Genomic DNA, 22,656 nt, shown 5'->3' on the forward strand with positions numbered 1-22,656 from the left:
AAATCAACACGAGTCAGAAAGGCTCTGAGGTGTATGTTGTTTTTCAAGTTTGTGCAGAAGTTCTGAGTTTCTGCATGAATCCTTCATACGGAGATTCTGCAAGAGGGTCATCACAACGCTGTAGCTCAGTGTTCAGTCCTGGAGGGCTCACACACACACACACACACACGCACGCACACACACACACACGCACGCACGCACGCACGCACGCACCGGTTTAAATACCTGTTAATCTAAACAGCTGATTGGCCACATAGGAGCATCTCTGAGTGATTATGAATACAGACATCGTGAAGATGCTGAAGTTCCAAGTGAGAATGGAGAAGAACAGTGATTTAGGTGACGGTAATGTGGCTGTTGGTGCCAAAACAGGCCGCTCTGAGTATTGCAGAACTTCTGATCTACCGGGGATTTTTCATACACAACCATCTCTAATGTTTACACAGAATAGTCTGAAAAATACCCAGTGAGCAGAAATACTCGAAGGCAAAACGGCTCCACTGATGCCAGAGGTCAGAGGAAAATGAACGGACAGGGAAAAAAAGTCTCCACAAGTGGGACTGCAGTCTGTCGGCCGAGAACAGGACACCGAGGCAACAAGCCTTTTATCAATGGTTCAGGCTGCTGCTGGTGTAAAATGATGACCCGTCATGTCCCAAAGCTTAAATCATCTCAAACGTGTTCACTCCACTCAAAATCCCTCTGTAGTCACAATGTTTCAGTACATTACAGTATAAGAGGAGATTCACATCACGGAAGTGCAGCCGACAAATCAATGATGCTGATAAATCAGTCTGAACTAAAGTCAGAGGAATGATTTTAGCACCTTGTTAAATCTTTGACACAAGAATGAAGATGGGTCTGGTGGTAACAGAATCCTGAATGAGGTGTAGCTAATGTTTTTTTGCTGGTTTGTGTACATTTCATTGCTGGGCTCTAATTATGTGGATGCAGAGGTTCACAACGGTGTAAAGGCAGTTCTTGTCCTTGAGTGAGACCCCCGAACCAACAGATGACATCACTCTTATTAAGTTGCATGAGTAATTCTGTTATGAGTCATTTTTCCCCATGTAATTCTTGTTCTGTGTAAGTATGATTCACAATATGTGATCTACTTTAAAAATCTACTTCAAAAAAGAACAAGTGACAACCATCATTTGTTTAGTGCACAAATTAACTTAGTGTCCCTGTTCTATACTAGATCTTCTGTTATGAGGGTAGATATTAAAAGTAAAATGAATTGAATACCAACTAATGATGATGCAATAAAACATCTGGTGTTAAAGAATAACTCCGGCTCTGAGTAGTTTTTTTTAAAAACCAGCAAGTGTTGTGACTCCCAGTCCGTACTCTCCTGGGGCTGTGAAAATGTGAAACTTGTGAACCTGTAATCGGGGCCTAACATATATTCCACCAGGGAGGTTATTTAATGACCTTTTTGGTTCCAGTCTCAATATTTTTTTTTTCAAATACACTGCTGGCACACAACTAAAATGTAGACATTTTATTTATTTATTTATTAGGTGATAGACTGGTAGCCTGTACTCTGCCTTTACCCGTCTAATACTTTGGGATCAGCTCCAATGGATAAAGTCAACAAATATAAATAAGATGCAAGAATAATGTTTTGAAGGTTAATTAAAACTGTGCCAAGTTTGGTTTGCGGGGGTTGCAGACCCCAGTCCTCGTGCCAATGGGTGGTCTCTAATGTCAGAGGGTGGACAGAAAACCTTCCCTTTGCCCAGACCGCCACGTTCTTCCTCGGAAAGAGGGAGGGTGACGACATCACGCCCTTAGCAACGGCGGTGTCTCTACGGCAACATCCTCCGTTGTCCCCTCCGCTGCTGTCGCCGAGTTGCTCATCTGTTGTCAGTGAGACGGAGAGGAGTCAACGCTGCATGCGGATGAGCCGCTGCTTTTTGGGGGAGGAGGAGGAGGAGGAGGAGGAAGAAGAGAAGGAGGATGAGGAGGATGCTTTGTCATGGGAGAGATGCGCTCGGGCGCAGCAGCAGCAGCAGCGTCGGTCTGCGTCGCTCCACCTGAGTGCCTAAAGTTGGAGCGCACGCGGAAGTTGGGCGCGCGACCCTCGAGGAGCGCCTCGCTCCCCCCCCTCCACGGGTCATCGTCATCCAAACACCGTACCCGCAGACAGACACGCGCACCACCGGGGCTTCGCCTCTCTCCTTCCAGCGGCTGAATGGATCCCGCCGTGCTCATCTTCCTGCTCTACGTCATGATCGCGCACGAGCTGGTGTGCGGCTGGATGCATTACCGACGGCAGAGCGCCAAACCCCGCAAAGCGGCCGCCGGACCCCTGCTGCGCTCCAGGTGTGTGTGTGTGTGTGTGAGTGTGTGTGTGTGTGTGTGTGTGTGTGTGTGTGTGTGTGTGTGTGTGTGTGTGTGTGTGTGTGTGTTTTCACGCGCGCGCGCTCCGGGTGCGTCCTTGTGCGTGCGGATGAACGAGTGTACGACTGAAATGTGGATCCACGACATTCATAAAAGTATTTGTAAATATAATAACAGTTTCATGGGCTTCCAGGAGCCTCAACAACTTCCTGTTTCATTTTATTATTGCATTCGACAACAAATAATACAATTGTCACAGGTGTCATAAATTATCCATTCATCTCGAAAGTCAACCACCAGGTTTTACTACCTTCATTAAGCATTAGGATCATCACCGCCATTTCCTTAATACACTATGTGCATTGTGATATATTAAGTGATATGATGTGAATTGTTTTTACATGAGTGACGTTGATGCCCTTTATTCCTTGTGTTTTTCTGTGTGGAGCTTTGTTGCAAGAATCTCCCCAAGGGATTTATAACAATTACTATTCTATTCTATTCTATTCTATTCTATTCTATTCTATTCTATTCTATTCTATTCTTCTGAGCAAATACACTCACTACAAAGAGTTAGGGCAGCTAAGACAGTCCCATATTTTTCAAAGCATTTCATAATCATCTCAAGTATTCAACACACTCACTGATTCATTCAAATCTTTGAGTTGTTGAGATGTTTTCAGAAGTGAAACAGGCCAGAAAAGCTTGCAAAATCACTTTCCACCATAGGATGGTGTTGTGAGTCACTCGCGTCAACCAAAATAAATATGAAAAGCGGGTTTGACATGTTTAAAATCTTAGGGATTTGCACATACGTATAGGACTCACATGTTATAAACTGGCATGACAAAAGTAAAGAAACAAATTAATCTTGGTTGTGCACATTTGCGGCAGCAATTGTACTAATATTAAAAGGTTGTATCACAGCAAATAATGATAAAAGCACCACATTGTGATGAGAAAGCAAAGCAGGTGGCCAAAAACACTGCAATTAAGGTCAACTCTAAATGAAAGGAGTCTTTGGTGAGAGTTTCTCTGAGTGACACCAACGTTGCGTTGAGCCAAGAATTGTAAACTACTGATGTAGATCTATGAAAAAGCAAAATGCATTTAGAAAATAATTTCTGTGACCAGTATTTTAATAAGCCCTAACAGAAACTTCAATTAGCTGTATGCTTTTATATACATACACTCTAAATAACAATACATTCCATCAAACTTCATACTGACTTTATTTCACAGAGCCAACTTCCCATGACAGTTTTTTTTTCTGACAAAATGTTAATAAGTTTAGATAAAAGTTTGGCTTGAGGATACTTATGATTTAATAGTTGCCAACCTGGGGTATAACCAGGTGTCAGACACATTTTAGTACAGGGGCCACATGCAGCCCAATATCATCTTCAGTGGGCTGGATCATTAAAATACTGCCATAACAACCTTGAAATATAAACTTTAAAGTCTTTATTTGTTGTGGTGCAGAGCATAAGTCATCAAAGTGTCTATATTTTCACAAAACAAAAAAAAATTAGTATGGAACATTACTATCATTTCAACATGAAGCCAATTTTAGTGAAACCTTCTGGTGTAAAATACAGTGAAATGTTCAAAAATCTGCATTATGGACGTCTTTACACACTCATCCTGACCACATGGATTTGAGGTGAATGTTAGTTTGTGCACAATGATCAGTGTTGTGTTGTTTCTGCTACTGTACAATTTGCTTGGTGGTGTGATGTATTGTGAGCCAGTATTGGCGGACAGGCCTTATGTTTGACATCCCTGGGTTAAATAAAGGAATCATAGAAATTTCTACGAAAAATCACATTTTAGACATGTTCTAGAATCTATAGCAGAGCAGAGAAACTGCCCTGTACCACTGAGATTACACTTCAGAGGTTTGAAAGACTGAAACAACAAGACTAAAGTGCCCAATAAAGAATAAGACATGGAAAAAACCCTGTTATGACTTAATTATAAAATATCCTAAACCGTTCTCTTAACATTATTTTATGAATAGCTACTATTGAAAGTGACAATCTAGTGAGCTGATTTGTCAGTTGAACTAACATGTGGTCTCTCCTCAGTGCCCGGGTGTGTCAGGGAGCCTGGCAGGCCAGCAGCCGCTCCATCAGGATCAACGCAGGAGGACGGGACCTGAGGAAGTGCGGCCGCATCGTGAGAAAACCCTGAAGAAGACAGAAACACAGAGACGTTCTGAGCCCTGCTGAGGAATAGTGACTTCTGATTGTGAACTGATCCATAAGCCTGATCAAGATCACTTTGCCTTTGTTTACATTACATTTTACATTGTGGGCATTTGAACCATTTGTTACTGTGTAAACTCAGTGGTTTGAATGGTGGTTGACATCTTGACTTGAAATGAGTCATTTCAGACATGAATCAAGATGGAGGCGGACAAACTGCTGAGAGGATTAAAAGAAAAAAAAAAAAGGCCAAATATGCAGCATTTTTACTGAAAAGTGAATTATATTACGTCAGTATAGTGATGTTTATAGTGTCCGGGCCACTCTGTGTTGCATCTTTTCGCTCAGTTTTCATTTTCTAAGCAAGGAAATGTGGTTTTCCAAATTGTTCGAGGTTGTTGAGCTTGAAGTTGTGTCTTTGTGATTCTTTGTCTGAGAATTGTCGAATTCCAAATAAAGGCCAAGAGGCCATACAAAGAAAGGTCCCATGATACAGACATCTGAGGATCAAATATGCAGTGCAGTCGAAGTGTTCAGAGCTCTCTTCCTTACAACGCCATGTGTGAGGTTTGTATGGAGCTGCTTCATTCCTGTGTCAGGTTTATATGTTATCTCCAGGTACTCTGGCTTCCTCCTACAAGACAACATGAAGAGATGGACGGGATCAGCTCAGTGCACCACACAGAAGTGAAGCACCTTCACATTTCATGGTTGTTTTACTCATTTTCAGATTCAGCTGGTGGTCTGGTATCAATTATTAGTGTTTGCCAAGCAAGAAGGAGAACAAATACGATCTGGGCACCTGCAGTGTGATGGAATATTTCGCAATTACATGAAGTTAAACTTAGGCCCCGTTTACACAACAATGTTTTCAGATAAAAAAGGAAAACTTTTGTTGCACTTTGGGTGTCTGAATATGAAAACTATATGTTTTCAGGGTTTCTGTGTAAACAGACGCTGTTTTCAAAATGTTGTTGTGTGAATACAAAATCCTTCTGACACAAGAAACGGAAAAACGATGTGTTTTCAATAAAACAGGGCCTTAGTGTCAGCCTGGTAATGATGACACTACAAATCAGCTCTAAAAAGAGGTTTCTACCAGTTTCAATATTTCACTTGTAAGCAACTTGAAGTAGCTGCTTCAACTGGACAGGCAAACAAATCCAACTTGAAACCATAACAGTTTGTACAGTGATATGATTAATTTGACAGAGAGCAAAGCAGCATGTGGTCCCACACTGGACTTCTTATATACAAATTAGATCATCAATAGAGTGATTATGTGAGCACAAACATGCTGGGGGAAAAAATGATCAATGTGTACATAAACATCAGAGAAGAGCCGAGGAAACAGCTCTGAGACACACCACAAGTCGAGTGAACTCCAGAGGATATACTAATATCCCCCCAATATACTCAAACAGCATAAATAAAGCTTTGAGATTTGTGTGAAAATCAAGGAACCTTTACTTTTTCTCAGCCATATTCCCTCTCTTCATATCAAATTTGGAATATGCAACATATTAGGCCCTTCCATCCATCCACCCATCCATCATCCATCCATCCATCCATCCATCCATCCATCCATCCATCCATCCATCCATCCATCATCCATCCATCCATCCATCCATCCATCCATCCATCCATCCATCCATTCATCCATCCATCCATCCATCCAAGTTGATTGTCCATCACAGAGCCTTCGATCACACTTCTATGAGTAAAACAGTCATGTTCCACACTTTCCTGTCAGCCTCTCAAACCTGTTAGATTTACGATCTTGGCTCTCAAAGTGTTTGTTTAAACCTGTCTGTGACAGTTGCCTTCGCTTCATGACAGACTTTACCCGCGACTCTAACACTGAGCAGAAAGGGAGAGATCTTGTGAACCTTTTTTCTTTTGCACTTGAATTTTCTTGTGGTAGAAAAAAACATGTTGCGTAAGCTTTGAGTAACCGCTGCAGGTTAAACTGGGAGTTGTGAACCGATATTGAGGTTAAAAAAAAAAAAAAAGCCAAATTTTAAAAAAGTAACAATGAAAAAACAGTGTTGCCTTATGATGAATCTTTGTCTTGTTTATGTCTTTGTTTATGCACAAATCACCCCTTAACTGATTCTTTTTCTGTTGGGGTTGTCAAATTTCTGCTCACTGGTTTCATTTAAGGACTGCAAGTCTTGTGGAAAAGTTTACATACGAGCAGGTTTTACATTCTAACCGTGTTCAGCGAGCTGCAACAGTCCAGCTCAGCAACCAAACAAAAAGCTTCACCAGCACAAGTTGGATAATGTGGATGTGTTCATTTGAACAACTCATGGGAGTTTGTGGTGACCTCAGCTGCACCTGAGCACTGATTGGATTCACTCATTTATTTGATATTATTCATACAAGACTGATTAGATTACATTCTGTGGATTAATCTAATGCAATTCGAATATATACTTACAGCTCAGTTCACAGATTTTAATGGGCTTCTTTGAAGTCATGAGGAATTTAATTTAGTCTGAAGAAAACATTAAATTGCATGACAAGGAGGGAACAGTATGCTCTGTACATTTTAACCACACCTACAATGTACTCATGTCCTCAGATGCCCTCACTTAACGAAAATAAATAGCACAAACAGGTTGAAGCGAGTCACAAGCTCAGTTGACTGGCGACCTGAGATCACCGACAGCGCTGTAAGTTCAGGTGTTTATTTTTTGCCCTGAGCTTCAATCAAACAGAAGATTAAACGCAGCAGCAGCAGGTTGGAGATTTATGTTGAATTTTATTCATATTTTGAACTACTACAGGATTCAATGTCTATGTGTCAGATGTTTAGATAATTGTATTTAATATTAACAAATCAGTTTATGGTTGACAATGTTACAATGTTGCGCTAATATTTTGGGGTCTTATTGATGAACTTGTAGTGACAATCTCCTATTTATGCAAATGGTAGATTAGGTTGTTATTGTTGTTACTTTTATTCTTATCCACTTATTCAGAAAGCAATGTATAATGAACAAAATAGCTTAGATAAGCTGGATGGATGGATCAGATCGAACAAGAAAAAATATTGACATATCCTACATTCAGCAGTAACTCCCAAGGAAAGATAAATTGGGGGGGGGGGGGGACTTTCACTAAGTATATAAAAACAAATTGCAATACTTTTTCAATCCCAACAAATATACAAGATATAACATTAATTATATTATACATTTGTTTTCAGGACTGATATATAAGTTTTTCCAAGCCCTGCAGATTCTTGACGAAAGAGAAGGCGGATCTGAAGTTGCCTTCTTTACTGCATTGTATTCACCATGACTGCTATTTAATTGTATTTCATATGTATTGTAGCAGCAGCTGTAGGATGCTGGTGGCTCTGTCAGGTGGGAGAGCGTAGGGGATTATGGGATGTTGTGTTTCAAGACATTTTGTCTGAGTTAATTGTGATTATCCTGTGTCTTTATGTGTTACTGTTAAAATGTGGTCACCCTGTTCCATGCTGTTGCTGATGTGTTTTGAATTTATGCAAATAGTTTTGCATGTTCTGAAATCTCAGGTATGCCTTGTCAGCACAATAGACTTTGTGACTCCACATTCTCTGGAAGCCATATGGTTTGTAGACAAAGGCCTTCCTCAAACTTAATGAATGAATGAATGAATGACTAATAACCGGAAAATAAATACCTAAAGAAAACTGGTTGAGCAACCCTGCACTGGTGTTGACGATAACATCAGAAACTACAACAAACACTCGGTAGAGCACATACTGTACCTTCATTAACGTCACATTAGTCTGTGGAACCGAGTTAGCATCGCAAGCATGATAGCCACTGACCTCCTTTGATCTCCTCCATGAGGTGCCTCTCTCATCCCCTTGGAATGGGACATTTTTTTGCAATTTTTTGGGATTTATGCGTAAACGAACATCCATTAATTAGTCCTTGAATGATGACAAATCACACCGAAATAACCCTAAATTGCATACAATTCAGGTGAGTAGTTTTTGCGAAGGGTTGGTAAACTACATTACTTACATACAAACAAAAACAAATAAACAAATACACGCAGACAAATCCATTACCTTGGCCAACTTTGTTGGCGAATGTAATAATCCTAAACTACGGGCATAGGCGGTCAAATGTAACATAATGTAAACATCTGAAAATGTGCTGCATGTCCACCTGAAGGCAAACATGGCGTCAGTGTCCCCCAGTTCTCGTCTGAACAAGGCCGTGCGCCAGTACTACATGAGCCTGCCTCAAGGGGGGAAGTGCCAGGTCACCTACATCTGGATCGATGGCACCGGACAGGGGCTTCGCAACAAGACCAGGACTCTGGATGAAGAGCCAGCTGGCATTGAAGGTACACCTCCTCTTTTCTTCTGTGTGTCACTGTTGAGCAGTGGCTTAAAATTAGTGCTGGGCTACTTATAGATAATGTTGTCAAATATTTCGCAGGGCAAAAATGACAAGGCATGATTGTTGTTATTGAATGCAACAGTCCCTGTATTCTGACAATGCTGATGGATTTTGTCAGAAGAATAGCACAATACTTAATTATAATGATGTTGCACCTTAAAAAAAAAACATCTCAACTTTTTTCTTAACAAGACAAGATAAACCTGTTTGGAACACATTCACTCAGTGCACTGATCGTTCTTTTGCGAGTACTTGAAAATTTGTGATGTAATTTTGTGGTTCTTTGAAGATTTTCATCCCAAATTATGACAATTTCAATATCAAATATAACAAAGGAAGATTCCATGCTCTACAATGATTGATATATCGAGATACCGTGTGTCCAAATGTTGTGTGATATTTTAGGAATGGAGAATGATTCATGGCAATATTCAAACAGCGTGCGCTACATCTCTGAATACATCCTAAACATGTCTGGTCCTCACATCCTATGAACACATTTGTATGCTAATATAGTGAAAGCAGACTGCGGAAAACGTTTAGCTTTTTTTTGTTTTTTTTAAAGCCACCTTTTAAACAGCAAGCATATCTGCGTCACATAAAAGAACTACCTCCACAACACACCTAACTCGTAAATGCATTGTCATTATCTTTTTGCATCACAACAGAAAGAAATGTGGTTTGAACCTGCTCACTGACTTTCTCACTGCTTCCTGTAAAACAAAGACATACTGAGAGTCAAACCCTTGCAAGTCTAACGTTGCACAAATAATAACTCCAAGGTCATGATGGGGCTTCACTCTTCATTCTCATCACTGGAACACACTCACATTGTAATTTAGGCAGGAATTCAAACAGGAACTGGACATTACTTGAACTCATTGTGCTTTATTAGTCTTTGTGACGCGCGAAAACTCTTTGAGAGTCACAGTAATTACAATCCAACTCGGTCAACTCGGGGCTTTTTTTATTCAGGTTTCCCATCAAGAGCACCAATGGGCTGTTTCGCATCTTTCAAATCGAATTGGTTCTGATTGACCAGATGAACTGTCCATTTGAGGCATGCGTGACAATACCTCGAATTTGAACTCTTTTGACAGTCCTGGATCAACGACGTAGCCTCTCGTCGATAACATATTTTTCTCTGCACCCATGTGTTTGGTTTCATGACAAAAACAACCAACAGCTCAAAACTACATTGTTTTCAGTGTTTCTGCCATTGCTGTGTGAACAAACATTGTTTAAACATCGGGACGGTTTACAGCTACTGAGGTTGCCTTAAGTCTGTTTTCTTCTCAGACATCCCCGAGTGGAACTTTGACGGTTCCAGCACCTACCAGTCCGAGGGTTCCAACAGCGACATGTACCTCATCCCAGTGTGCATGTTCAGGGATCCCTTCACCCTCGACCCCAACAAGCTAGTCCTCTGCGAGGTCCTCAAGTACAACCGCTTACCCTCTGGTACTTTTCTTGTTCATGTATTTGGCTGTTGTCATGTCGTTCAGTGTCGTCCAAGCCATACATACCCCCCCCCCCCCAAAAAAAAAAAAAAAACATGTTCTCCTGTGTTTAGAGACGAACCAGAGGCACAGCTGCACAAAAGTGATGGAGGAGGTTAAAGAGCACTGCATGTGGTTTGGTATGGAGCAGGAGTACACGCTCTTAGGAGTGGACGGGCATCCCTTTAGCTGGCCTGCAAATGGATACCCAGCACCGCAAGGTGAATCAGCCAAAGGAACAATAAAATTGTCTCCTCTTTTTTTATGTGGACTTTAGAAAGCGCTAGACTCATAAATTCATTTAAAAAAGAAGATTTATTGGTGTTGCCAGACTCTGACAACTCTCGGGTCCATGATCTAGTCCAGAGTTACTTTAAAATGCTACAAAAGGGCACAGAGAAATTTGAGGCATTTTGCACATTTGCCCAGGTGTATTCGATCTTACAAGCTTCCCATCTTCTCATGCATTTAAGGCCCGTTCTACTGCAGCGTTGGGGCCAACAATGCTTATGGACGGGACATTGTGGAATGCCACTACAAGGCCTGTCTCTATGCTGGGGTTAAAATCTGTGGAACTAATGCAGAAGTAATGCCATCTCAGGTAAATGTCAGTCAGAAGAAGCTTCATGTTATAACGTCATGATGATTCACTAAAGGAATATATGTAGATTGAAACATTGTAAAGCCGATATGTGACATCGATCCAAATTGTTATTAAATATAATGTAATAAAACCGGAAATGTAATAACTAGTCAATCATGTAAAAAGATTTAGCAAGAATATAAATGTGATCTTAACATGTTTAATGCTTGTACATTATTTTATACTGATGTTTGGAGAAATAGATTAGAGACTATAGAGAACAGAAGACTATTAACAACGTGGGCAACAGCAATCATACTAAATACCATAAACTGTATATAGATATATACATAAAAAAAGTCCAAACCATAAATCATTGAGTCACTTTATGATGTAACAGAATCATTACTTTATTAGGGAAAACATATTGTGACTGCCCCATAATGTAATATTAAATGTTTTTAATTTTTGGGCTCAGTCTCTTGTTACATTGTTGACTAGTTATTTTTATTATGTTTTAAATTACATTTCAATTATTACATTTCGAGTTTAATTACATTATATTTTATAACAATTCGGGTTGTTACTTTTTGGGTCATTGTTAAATATTGGGCTTAACAAGCCCTAAATAATCAACAGAATATGGCGAAAAAACAGTCACAAATAACCTGAAAGCTGTTGATTTATTGCATGTTTGTGATGAAAGTGTCCCGTCCGACGTTATACAGATTGTGCCTTCATGTAATTTGACCTCTGAGAATTCTGTCTTTCCTGTCCCACTTTCTTTTGATTTCAGTGGGAGTTCCAGGTGGGTCCCTGCGAGGGCATTGAGATGGGGGACCACCTGTGGGCGGCTCGCTTCCTGCTGCACCGTGTGTGTGAGGATTTTGGCGTTGTGGCAACACTGGACCCCAAACCGGTGAAGGGTGACTGGAACGGTACCGGATGCCACACAAACGTCAGCACCAAGCAGATGAGAGAGGACGGAGGGCTGCAGTGAGTAACGGACAGGCCCTGAGTATCACCTACCTATAACCACTATAGCAATCCTCTTAAATAGCTATTTACAAACTCCAAAATTCCAAAACGTGAAAATTGTAAAGCCTTCCTAAGCCCCTCCATCCCCAATATCTGCAATCTGATCAAAATACAAGATTAAGGTGAATTTCTATAACATCTGCAAGATCATGAGATAGCACTTCTTCCAGTGAGGAACTAACTTCAAGAAAAAAAAAATGGTTTGATATATTTCAAATGAATAAAACTTTATGAGCGCATTGTACTGACAGTCCACCGTCAGTACCTTCAGGGCTCACGCATCACTGCTCTGCGTTCTGATGACAGGTACATCATGGAGGCCGTCGACAGGCTGAGCAAACGCCACATGGAGCACATCCGTGTGTACGACGCGTGTGGCGGTCAGGACAACATGAGGCGCCTCACCGGGTTCCATGAGACCTCCAACATCAGCGACTTCTCCAGCGGGGTGGCCAACCGAGCAGCCAGCATCCGCATCCCGCGCCAGGTAGCCCACGATAAGAAGGGCTACTTCGAGGACCGCCGGCCCGCCGGGAACTGCGACCCGTACGCGGTGATCAGGGCCATAGTGGGAACCTGCCTGCTCGAGGTGGAAGACGGAACCCAGAGTCAGTAGGAGGGACGCAATGCATCCGGAACACAAGCACCATTCTGTCATTGTGATGAGCACAGAGTAATCACTGGCATGAAGGCCACCCCATTCCCCAGCTCTGACGGTCATGTCACTATAGCGCCAGTGCAACATGGCAGGAAACATTTTAAACTAAGTCATGCACAAAAAGATAGGTTTAGTAGATCATCTCTTTGGTGACAGGTATTTGTATGATGAGCACTAACGCTGATGAGTCTTCTTTGGTGGAGTTCATGACTGATATCTGAAGAAATATTGGAAATAGGGATGCACCGATACCACTTTTTTAAAGGACTACAAACCTTTAGCTACTTGCTGATACCGAGTACCAATACAACTACTGATTAAATTTTTTATTTGTATTTGTATTATGATTATTATTATTATTATAACTACTAAGCCTAATTCATTCTCCCTATCCACACGATGTGCGAAGGCTTGGTGTTGCTGTGACTCACCTCCACACAGCTTCAGCTTCATCATGTCTATCTTGTAACATCGTTGGCGTTACTGTCCGACTGTTTCTGGTGATTAAGCTGCTGGTGTTGTACGAAGGATCTTTCGACTCCCCTTGATATTTTGACAGAACACAAATTTACAGTCTGTCTTACTTTTGTCATTCTCATTAATATCAAAGAATCTCCAAACCACAGACGTCGTTCTCTCTTGCACACCTGCGGGTGACGTGTATTGATGGATGCAACATGTAACTCTCACCAGGTTGTATCTGGGATCATTTACAAGTATGAGTACTTCATGCAGCATTGGACCCGATACCGGATACTGGTATTGGTATCAGTGCATCCCTAATTTGAAATTCAACTTTTTGTCCAACTTTCGGTCTACCATTTCCTGCTGACTTGAAATGTTCGTCGGTGTTTCTCAGGTCCTGTCCTACAAATGTTTGTGAAGTGAAGTAAAGTTGTCGTGGTGCTACACGTCTCTCTGGTTTTTCCTTGTTGTTCGACATCGACAGTGTATCAAAGATATGTTATAATCTAAGATTCTTTTGGAGATTATTATTGTTGTCAGAGCTTTGACAAACAGGTAGATTATAGGGTAGCATATATGTAGAAAGTTCAACACATTACCAAAACAAACGACTGTCTTTATTGTAGATTCACCTCATTTTGTATCCATATTGTGTCTGGACAAAACGATAAGCGGAGTGTGGCCTCCCCTGGTTCCTGTTCCTTGGATAGAGGTAACCAATGTCTGCCTAATCAAGAGCTTTCATATTTCTGGAGGATTCTTACCTTACCTTATGGACTACGGGAAATCAAATTTTCCATCCAAGCCTATTTACATTCCCAAATATAGTCTGACCAATCAGAGGGCCCCTCCACAGTGGGGTCCCTGCTGCCTTACTCCGTACCTGCTGGGATACAGTAGCAAAGGGATGGTACAAATAGAGAGAATAAAGAAAGAAAGAAAATAAACAATAAGTATAAAAAGCTAGGATATATATAGAATATCATTTTAAACACGATGAAGAAAAATAGGAACAATGCAGGAAGACTCCCTGCTGGCACCAGGTGCTGACAGTGAAATGGACCCGCTGCTATGGTGGAAAATACATTTCATTTAAAAAAAACTCCCAAGAGTGAGCTGCCTGGTAAATTAGTTTGTGCATCCCGGCGACCAACACCCCCTCTGAGAGGGTATTTAGTGCAGGAGCTAATGTTGTGACCTGCCATGGGGCAACTTTAACACCAAAAGCAGTGGGTAGACGTGTCTTCCTCACCCTCGACCTTTACTTATGTTGTCTTTGAAAGTCGCATGAAATTGGACTGAGAATACAAACAATTGTTTTTGTCTATTTGTATTTTATTATTTGTTCTTGAAAAGCATTAAAACCAGTCTATACATCGGAGAGACTTTGACAATTTATTTATATTTTAATACCTATTTTATCTATTTGACATTGCCAAAAGAACATATACATATATTCAGTTTGTTTGTATTTGTTGTGATTTGACTTCTAAAATCAAGATTTAAGTCTTATCTAATATTTGCCTGGTCAGATTTTGGATTTTAATTTACATGTTTTATCTTAAACAGTTGTAAACATATCACTGGCATTCTCTCTCTCTCTCTCTCTCTCTCTCTCTCTCTCTCTCTCTCTCTCTCCTCTCTCGCTCTCTCTCTCCTATGCTTCCGTGGATTTGTTGTCTTTTCCCCTGTAAACAGTCCCTGAGATGACTGTCAATTGTACAGTTGAACATATGTATATACTTAAAAGATCAATCACAACACAATAACAACTTAAATTGGAAACCTTCTGTAACAACCAAAAGCATAATTTATTTAAATGTTTATAATGAACACAACTTCCATCATTGAGAAACAGAAATATTTTAATTGATTTATAAATCCACTGATGAAAAACTTAACTATAGTGAGGCGGATCAACTTTCCAGGACTCATTGCCAAACTACAGTCAAAGAAACTGAAGAACATTAAAGTGGTTACCCCACAACATATGGAACTTCCACATATGTGTTTCTGATGTCTTTCAAATCTATAACTTCTCAGCTGTGTGTGCTTGTGTGTCTACTCAAATGATCGCCGCGAGTGAAAAATTTCCCACATGTTTTACAAGAATCAGGCTTTTCGTCTGGGTGAGTCCTCATGTGGCGAAGCAACTGACGATTGTAGACAAATGTTTTCCCACATGAGTTACAAGAATAGGGCTTCTCACCCGTGTGGATCCTCATGTGGACAGTCAGATGACTTCTGTAACCGAAACTTTTCCCACATATTTCACAAGTATGAGGTTTCTCACCTGTGTGAGTCGTCATATGGACAGCCAATTTTCCACTGTGACGGAAACTTTCCCCACATGTGTTACAAGAATAGGGCTTCTCACCTGTGTGAGTCCTCATGTGGACGTTCAAATGACTTCTGTAACTGAAACTATTCCCACATGTTTTACAAGAATATGGCTTCTCACCTGTGTGAGACCTCATATGGTAAGTCAACTGACTGCTGTATACAAAACTCTTCCCACATGTTTTACAAGAGTAAGGCTTTTCACCCGAGTGAGTCTTCATGTGGTCAGCCAATTGACTACTGTACCCAAAAGTCTTTCCACATGTTTTACAAGAATACGGCTTTTCACCTGTGTGAGTCTTTATGTGGGAAGTCAAATTACTTCTGTAACTAAAATTCTTCCCACATGTTTTACAAGAATAGGGCTTCTCACCTGTGTGAGTCCTCATGTGGTCAGTCAACTGACTACTGTACCCAAAGGTTTTTCCACACGTTTCACAAGAAAAAGGCTTCTCACCAGTGTGAGACCTCATGTGGTCAGTGAACCCACCTCTCTGACTAAACTTTTTGCCACATGTTTTACAAGAATAGGGTTTCTCACCTGTGTGAGTCCTCAGGTGTACAATCAACTTACTACTATAACCAAAGGATTTCCCACATGTTTCACAAGAATAAGGCCTCTCACCCTTGTGAGTCCGCATGTGTACAGTCAAACCACCTCTCTGACTGAAGCTTTTGCCACATGTTTTACAGGAATACGGCTTCTCACCTGTGTGAATTCTTCTCTTGTGCTGTCTCATTTTGCTTTGGTCCTTAAATCGTTTCCCACATGTTTTACAAGAATGAAGCTTCTCATCTGTGTGTGTTGTCATGTGGCCAGTCAAATGATCACTGCGACAGAAACTTTTTCCACATCGCTTACAAGAATACGGCCTCTCACCTGTGTGGGTCCTCATGTGCATTATTGATCTGTGACCGTGTCTGAAATGTTTAACACATATAACACAATAATTCTTCCCCTGATCTTCCTGAGCGTCATTGTTTAATGTAAAGTCTGCATTTCTTTGTGACTCTGATTATTTTACGTTTGTGACTCACAGTCGACACAGAATCACCAAGGTGAAGCTCTTCATTGTCTGGTTTTGAGTTCATCTGGACACTTTTCTCATCAGTCACAGTGTGAAGAAATGTATCAGTCTCCTGCTTCGTGTCCTCACAGGTGTAGATTTGCTCTTCATCTTTCATCCGAGAAGGTCCTGGTTCCTCCTCTTCCTCTTTAATGTGAGGAAGATCTGCTTACTCCAGGTCCAGACTGGAGTTCCTTCTGTGGCATCCAGAGCTGCTCCTTGGAGACAATGTCCTCATCATCACAAACGTGTTGCTGTTGGAGGTCTGAGGGTGACGAAGAGGAAAGAGAGGAAGGTTTGTAATGTAATGATTAAAAAACACACATCTTATCTACAGAGCAGCCGAGTCACGAAGAAGCAGAAAAACAAGTGTTACTGTTACACTCCTGTAAGAGGTATGAAATAATTGCACAAGCTGTGTGAATGGTGTTTAACCAATCATTGCATTTACATGAACAATATGAACATGAACAAACATCGTGCTTGAAGCCAGACACGCATAACATTTCCAGTGATCACATACACAAACAGTGAAGAGGTGGCCTTACACATCTTTTAGTAACTTAATTCTCAACGTTATTCGGTGTTGTTGCCTCTGAAAGTGCAATAAAATGCCTCGAAGTTAACACTAACGGCAGCTACGGTGCTATAATAGACATACCCCGTGTCAAAAACAGCCCGGCTGCCAGAATGTGCACGGCCTACCGCGGGAGCGCGCATCCATTCACTTTTTTGCACGGTGACACCTGCTGTTCAGCTTTTGGAAATAGCAAAAGTCAGCCACGCTTGTGTTCAAACAACTGTCTAATTGACTTCACAAAACTGAAATAATCGTGAAACGAAAAAAAAAAAGATCTATCTTTATTTTGGAGACGATGGGTATCGATATATAACATGAATGCACTGTGAACTCCGGCTTGCCATCGTAATCAGTAACTTTAATTTGTGATTGCGAATATGATCACATCACAAAAACTGTACTGAGAGGGAAATGTATATCTATACACTGTTTAATGTAAGGGAAATCATCTTAAACGGGATTTGACAGTTACCGACATAAATCCAAAACAATACAGAAGTAAATCCAAAACAATACAGAATCAATTGGACGAGAATCAATTTAACATGGGTCAACAGAATGTGGATCAAAGTGCAACATAACGATGACAATGTGGAACTTCGTGAGAAAAAAATAACAAGGAAACGAACACGATCAGTTTCTTGCAACGCTTATATCCAGCATTGATAGTGAGGATGCCATGGAAAAAAAACTAAAAACAGATGAATGACGTGATAAACAACGCAGGCCGTGCAGATCCTGGGCAGCCGGGCTGTTTTTGGCACGACAACGCAAAGACACAGAATAAATCAATTAAACTCACATTACAATCACAGACTCTTCGCATAAACAGCGATCTCCTACATCACTCCTAGATATGTCCACATTGTCTGCAAGTCACCACATACCTGAAAAAAGAGATTAAATCATCCGGTAGATGTAGACAGTCTCCTCCATGGTCTACTCATCCATTCAATGTGATCGGGGATGCGCAAAATGCAGAGTAGACTGAAGCAATCGTTGCCAGAGCAAAGATGAAGCCGTCCAATAGATCGCAGAATCGTTCAACAACCACACTAATAACTAAAGTGGAGAAATAAACCACGCAATTTATATTTGTCGCGTTCGAATCTGTTTTAATTTACATATGTATACAGTGTGTGTTTGTGGGATTCCTGGTGCATCATCCTTAGATGAGGCTTCCTTTTGGGGCGACATGTGGGTCTGAGGCTCCCCCATCAGGATTCATACGTCTTCTTGTTAAAAGACAGATTTGCATTTCAACTGTCTTCTATACTTGGCCATGTGGAATTGTTGGGTTTTTCCTCTATTGAAAACGGCCTCAATATGAATATCTAAAAACAACGGATTTGAACTTAAACAAATGACACTAAAAAAAGATCAGTAAAAATGCAATGAAAATACATAACCACAAATAAATTGAACCAGAAGCATTTTTAACACATGAACACAACTGTCCTAATTTAAAAACATAAATCATTTCATTGATTTGAAAATCTGTAGTGGAAAACTTCATACCAATAATTTCAAGTATATACAAATGTAAACAGATCAGTCATTCCAGTTCACAATTTTAACTGCAATGGCAGCGGCAAGGATTACAATTACATAAAAACAGAAAACGAAGAGAGTCATATGAGACATAAAAGGAGTCTAACTTCCAAATGATAGTTCATGTAAAAAAACTAAACTAAACTATAGTGAGGTGCTTGACCTTCTATAATTCCATCCTACAACAACTATCAAAATAAACTATGGAACCTCATAGCTGCCCTGTGGCGCGTCAACAAAACTGTTTTGGATGTCTTTCAAATGTACAACTTCTCACCTGTGTGTCTTCATGTGGTAAGCCAAAGTGTCAGCACGAGGGAAACCCTTCCCACATGTTATACAAGAAAAAGGCCTCTCACCTGTGTGATTCCTCATGTGGCTAATGAAATTATGACGATGAGCAAATGTTTTTCCACACGTTTTACACGAGTGGCATTTCTCACCTGTGTGAGTCCTCATGTGGACAGTGAAATGACTTCTGCTGCTAAATGCTTTCCCACATGTTTTACAAGAATAAGGCTTCTCACCTGTGTGAGTCCGCATGTGGATAGTCAAACGACTTTTGTAAGCGTAAGCTTTTCCACAGGTTTCACAAGAAAAAGGCTTCTCGCCTGTGTGAGTCCTCATGTGGACATTCAAACCACTCCTGCTATCAAAAGCTTTCCCACATGTTTCACAAGAAAAAGGCCTCTCACCTGTGTGAGACCTCAAGTGGGCATTCAAACCACCCCTGGTATCATAATATTTCTCACATATTTCGCAAGAAAAAGGCCTCTCACCTGCGTGATTCCTCATGTGGACATTCAAAGTACTCCTGTAATCAAAAGCTTTCCCACATGTTTCACAAAAAAAAGGCCCCTCACCTGTGTGAGTCCTCATGTGAACAATCAAATTACTCCTGTGATCAAAACTTTTTCCACATGTTTCACAGGAATGTGGGTTCTCATCTTCGTGAGTTGTCATGTGGACAGTCAATTGATCACGGTGACAAAAGCTTTTTCCACACACTTCACAAGAATACGGCTTCTCACATGTGTGAATTCTCCGGAGTGTTAATAATCGAGGACTCTGTTTGAAATGTTTATGGCATTTATCACAATAACCCTTCCCCTGATCTTCCTGAGCTGCATTGTTTAATGTAAAGTCTGCATTTCTTTGTGACCCTGAATCTTCACGGACTCTTTTACGTTTATGACGCACAGCCGGCACAGATTCACCAAGGTGAAGCTCTTCATTGTCTGGTTTTGAGTTACTCTGGACACTTCTCTCATCAGTCACAGTGTGAAGAAACGTATCAGTCTCCTGCTTCGTGTCCTCACAGGTGTAGATTTCCCCTTCATCTTTCATCTGAAGAGTTTCTGGCTCCTCCTCCTTAATCCGAGGAGGTTCGGTCTCCTCTTCCTCCTTAAGTTGTATAAATTCTGATTCCTCCCCTTTGTCTTTTAACTGAGGAGAATCTAGTTTCTCCTCTTCCTCTTTAATCTGTGGAAGTTGTAGTTCCTCCTCCTCGACTTTAATCTGTGGATGTTCTGGTTCTTCTTCTTCAAACTGTGGAAGTTGTAGTTCCTCCTCTTCCTCTTTACTCTGTAAATGTTCTGGTTCCTCCTCTTCCTCTTTACTCTGTAAATGTTCTGGTTCCTCCTCTTCCTCTTTACTCTGTAAATGTTCCGGTTCCTCCTCTTCCTCTTTAACGTGAGGAGGTTCTGGTTCCTCCAGGTCCAGACTGGAGCTCCTTCTCTGGCTTCCAGAGCTGCTCCTCGGAGACAACGTCCTCTTCATCACAAACATGTTGCTGTTGGAGGTCTGAGGGTGACGAAGAGGAAAGAGAGGAAGGTTTGTGATGTGATTATTATAAAACATATCTACATCTACAGCCATATGATGTGGACAATTGAAGCCAGATTCATCTCATACATTTAACGTGTTCACACATCATACTTACATTGTACTTAATAGTGAAGTTTTATCTGTTTATTAAATGTATAAATTGAACATTTGAACAGGGACTTGTAAAAAGGCTGAGTGGACTTTGTCTTGTGTCCTCAGTCACTTGAGTTTGAGGTGGTGGATGACAAGGAGGTGCTGCTGATTCAGTAATATTCCACTAAAGAAACACATCCATACCACTGCAGCTTGGCTGTTTTTGATTACGTGGATCTGTAAATCTGATATGTGAAGACATTACATGTATGAGATGACGCTGAGCTTTTTTTTAGATGACAAACGCTGCCTGGGAAGTGGCGTACACCTCTTTCAGGACCTGTTTTGTGGGTAAAACAACCTTGAGGCGCCTGGTCTTCGCAGGCTGAGGTCTGCGTTGCCCCACTATTTTCTACCCTACAGTATTTCTTTATCATAAATCCATACATCAGTAACTACACTCAAAGTACAAAGTACTGCAAATTAAATCTTGTATTTCTTAGACAAATGTGCCTTTCAATGGCTCCACATGGAAGGAGAACTTTGATCAGCGTGTGTTTACTGCTGTAGAGCTGCGTTCGAACATTGTACACCTCCATTCCTACCGAAGCAGTAATTGAATGCACGCACAGGACACACAATGCTGCAGCAGCGGTTTGCAGATGTTTGTTATCACATGTCGGTATCAACGCGGACGCGCGCGCGCGCACACACACACACAGAGAAAACTGATTAACATAGGCTGAAAAAACAGTCGCGTTCGCATTCAGTTGAAATTCACAATGCAATGCCTGTTAATGCACCAAACTCATTCATTCTTGGTAAAGAAGGGATTCGGCAGCGCCGATTTTGGAGCCGGTGACTGACATCCTCTCCTTTTAGGCAAAGGGAGTTGTACATGCATCTGATTCATGTGGTTAAGTTAGAAAACACCAACATCGTAGTCTGCATATTTTGATTTTAAAGCGCTCGTAACGAAAGAGTTGCTGTAAAGGCTCTCGTTCCCTCGCTTTTTTTTTTATTTTTTTTTTTACTTGAGATAACGACTTATTATCTCGTTCCTACGCATTATTAGTTTTTCTCTATGGACATTCAGGGGCTCTGCAGCCGTACGACTGAAGACGAGGCACAATTACTCCTGGTCTGCTCCGTGTGTTTTCAGACACCAAAAAACATACATTTAAACCCACACACAATTAAACATTATAATCACAGTCTCCTGACATGTATAACGAAACCCTATATCACGGAAGACGTGTTCACTTTGTTTGCAAATCACCACATACCTGAAAAATAGGTGAAATAGTCCGATGGACGTAAACAGTATCTCTCCTTTCATTCGTAAACACAAACAGTCCTGGAGAATCAGGATCCCGGAAACGGCTGAGTGGAGCCCAAAGCAATCGATGCCAGAGCGCCAGACAAAGCCATCGAATGGAGCGCAGAATCATTCAACAGACAGACTGGTTCCGAGAGGCAGCAGGGTGTCTGGGTGGAGGTTTGAGTTTGGTTTTCTTTTAAATGAATGGTTAAATCAATTAATTAATTTTGGAAAGTTCCGTTTCTGGGAGTACCCGAGGGTGGCAAACACGACTGCCACAGGATAAATAGAGACACAATATCAAAATGACATAATTGTTAAAGTGTCTAAAAAGCCTAAAACCGTGAAAAATGTATGAAAAGGAAACAAAACGGCTCATATGTTTAAGAGTCAAAACAGCTTGAAAACAGCTGAAATAAAAAAAAAGGATTAAATTCCTAAAAACTTTTAAAAGAGCTAAACTGAACAAGTTTAAAAAGCAAAAGTCAAAGATCAAAATAAAGAAATAGCAAACAAACATAAGATGGCTAAAATAGCGACAAGATTAAATTCACTGAAACAACTAAAACATGGTGAAAAGTTCAAAGGCTTTAAAAAGATTACAACAAAAGGAGTTTCAGATTGTAGTTATGAAACATCCATCTATATAACTTCATGAGCTGTAAAGGTTCA

General features: G+C 40.8%; 1 protein-coding gene across 2 annotated transcripts; it reads left to right on the forward strand.

The window, feature by feature from the left end:
* The first annotated feature begins 7,222 nt into the window (after window positions 1-7,222).
* LOC308140589 (glutamine synthetase-like) lies at window positions 7,223-13,593 on the forward strand. Of its 2 annotated transcripts, none has more exons than XM_080510429.1 (7): window positions 7,223-7,299; window positions 8,732-8,906; window positions 10,262-10,423; window positions 10,536-10,682; window positions 10,935-11,062; window positions 11,841-12,040; window positions 12,389-13,593. In XM_080510429.1, the coding sequence occupies exons 2-7, from the start codon at window positions 8,738-8,740 to the stop codon at window positions 12,696-12,698; spliced, it is 1,116 nt and encodes a 371-aa protein (XP_080366555.1). In that variant the 5' UTR covers window positions 7,223-7,299; window positions 8,732-8,737; the 3' UTR covers window positions 12,699-13,593. The 2 variants fall into 2 exon arrangements, with proteins under 2 accessions (XP_080366555.1, XP_080366554.1); XM_080510428.1 differs by lacking the exon at window positions 7,223-7,299 and adding an exon at window positions 8,408-8,536.
* The last annotated feature ends 9,063 nt before the right edge of the window (window positions 13,594-22,656 follow it).

The sequence above is a fragment of the Blennius ocellaris genome (genome assembly GCF_963422515.1).
Source record: "Blennius ocellaris genome assembly, chromosome: 15".
Classification (NCBI taxonomy): domain Eukaryota; kingdom Metazoa; phylum Chordata; class Actinopteri; order Blenniiformes; family Blenniidae; genus Blennius; species Blennius ocellaris.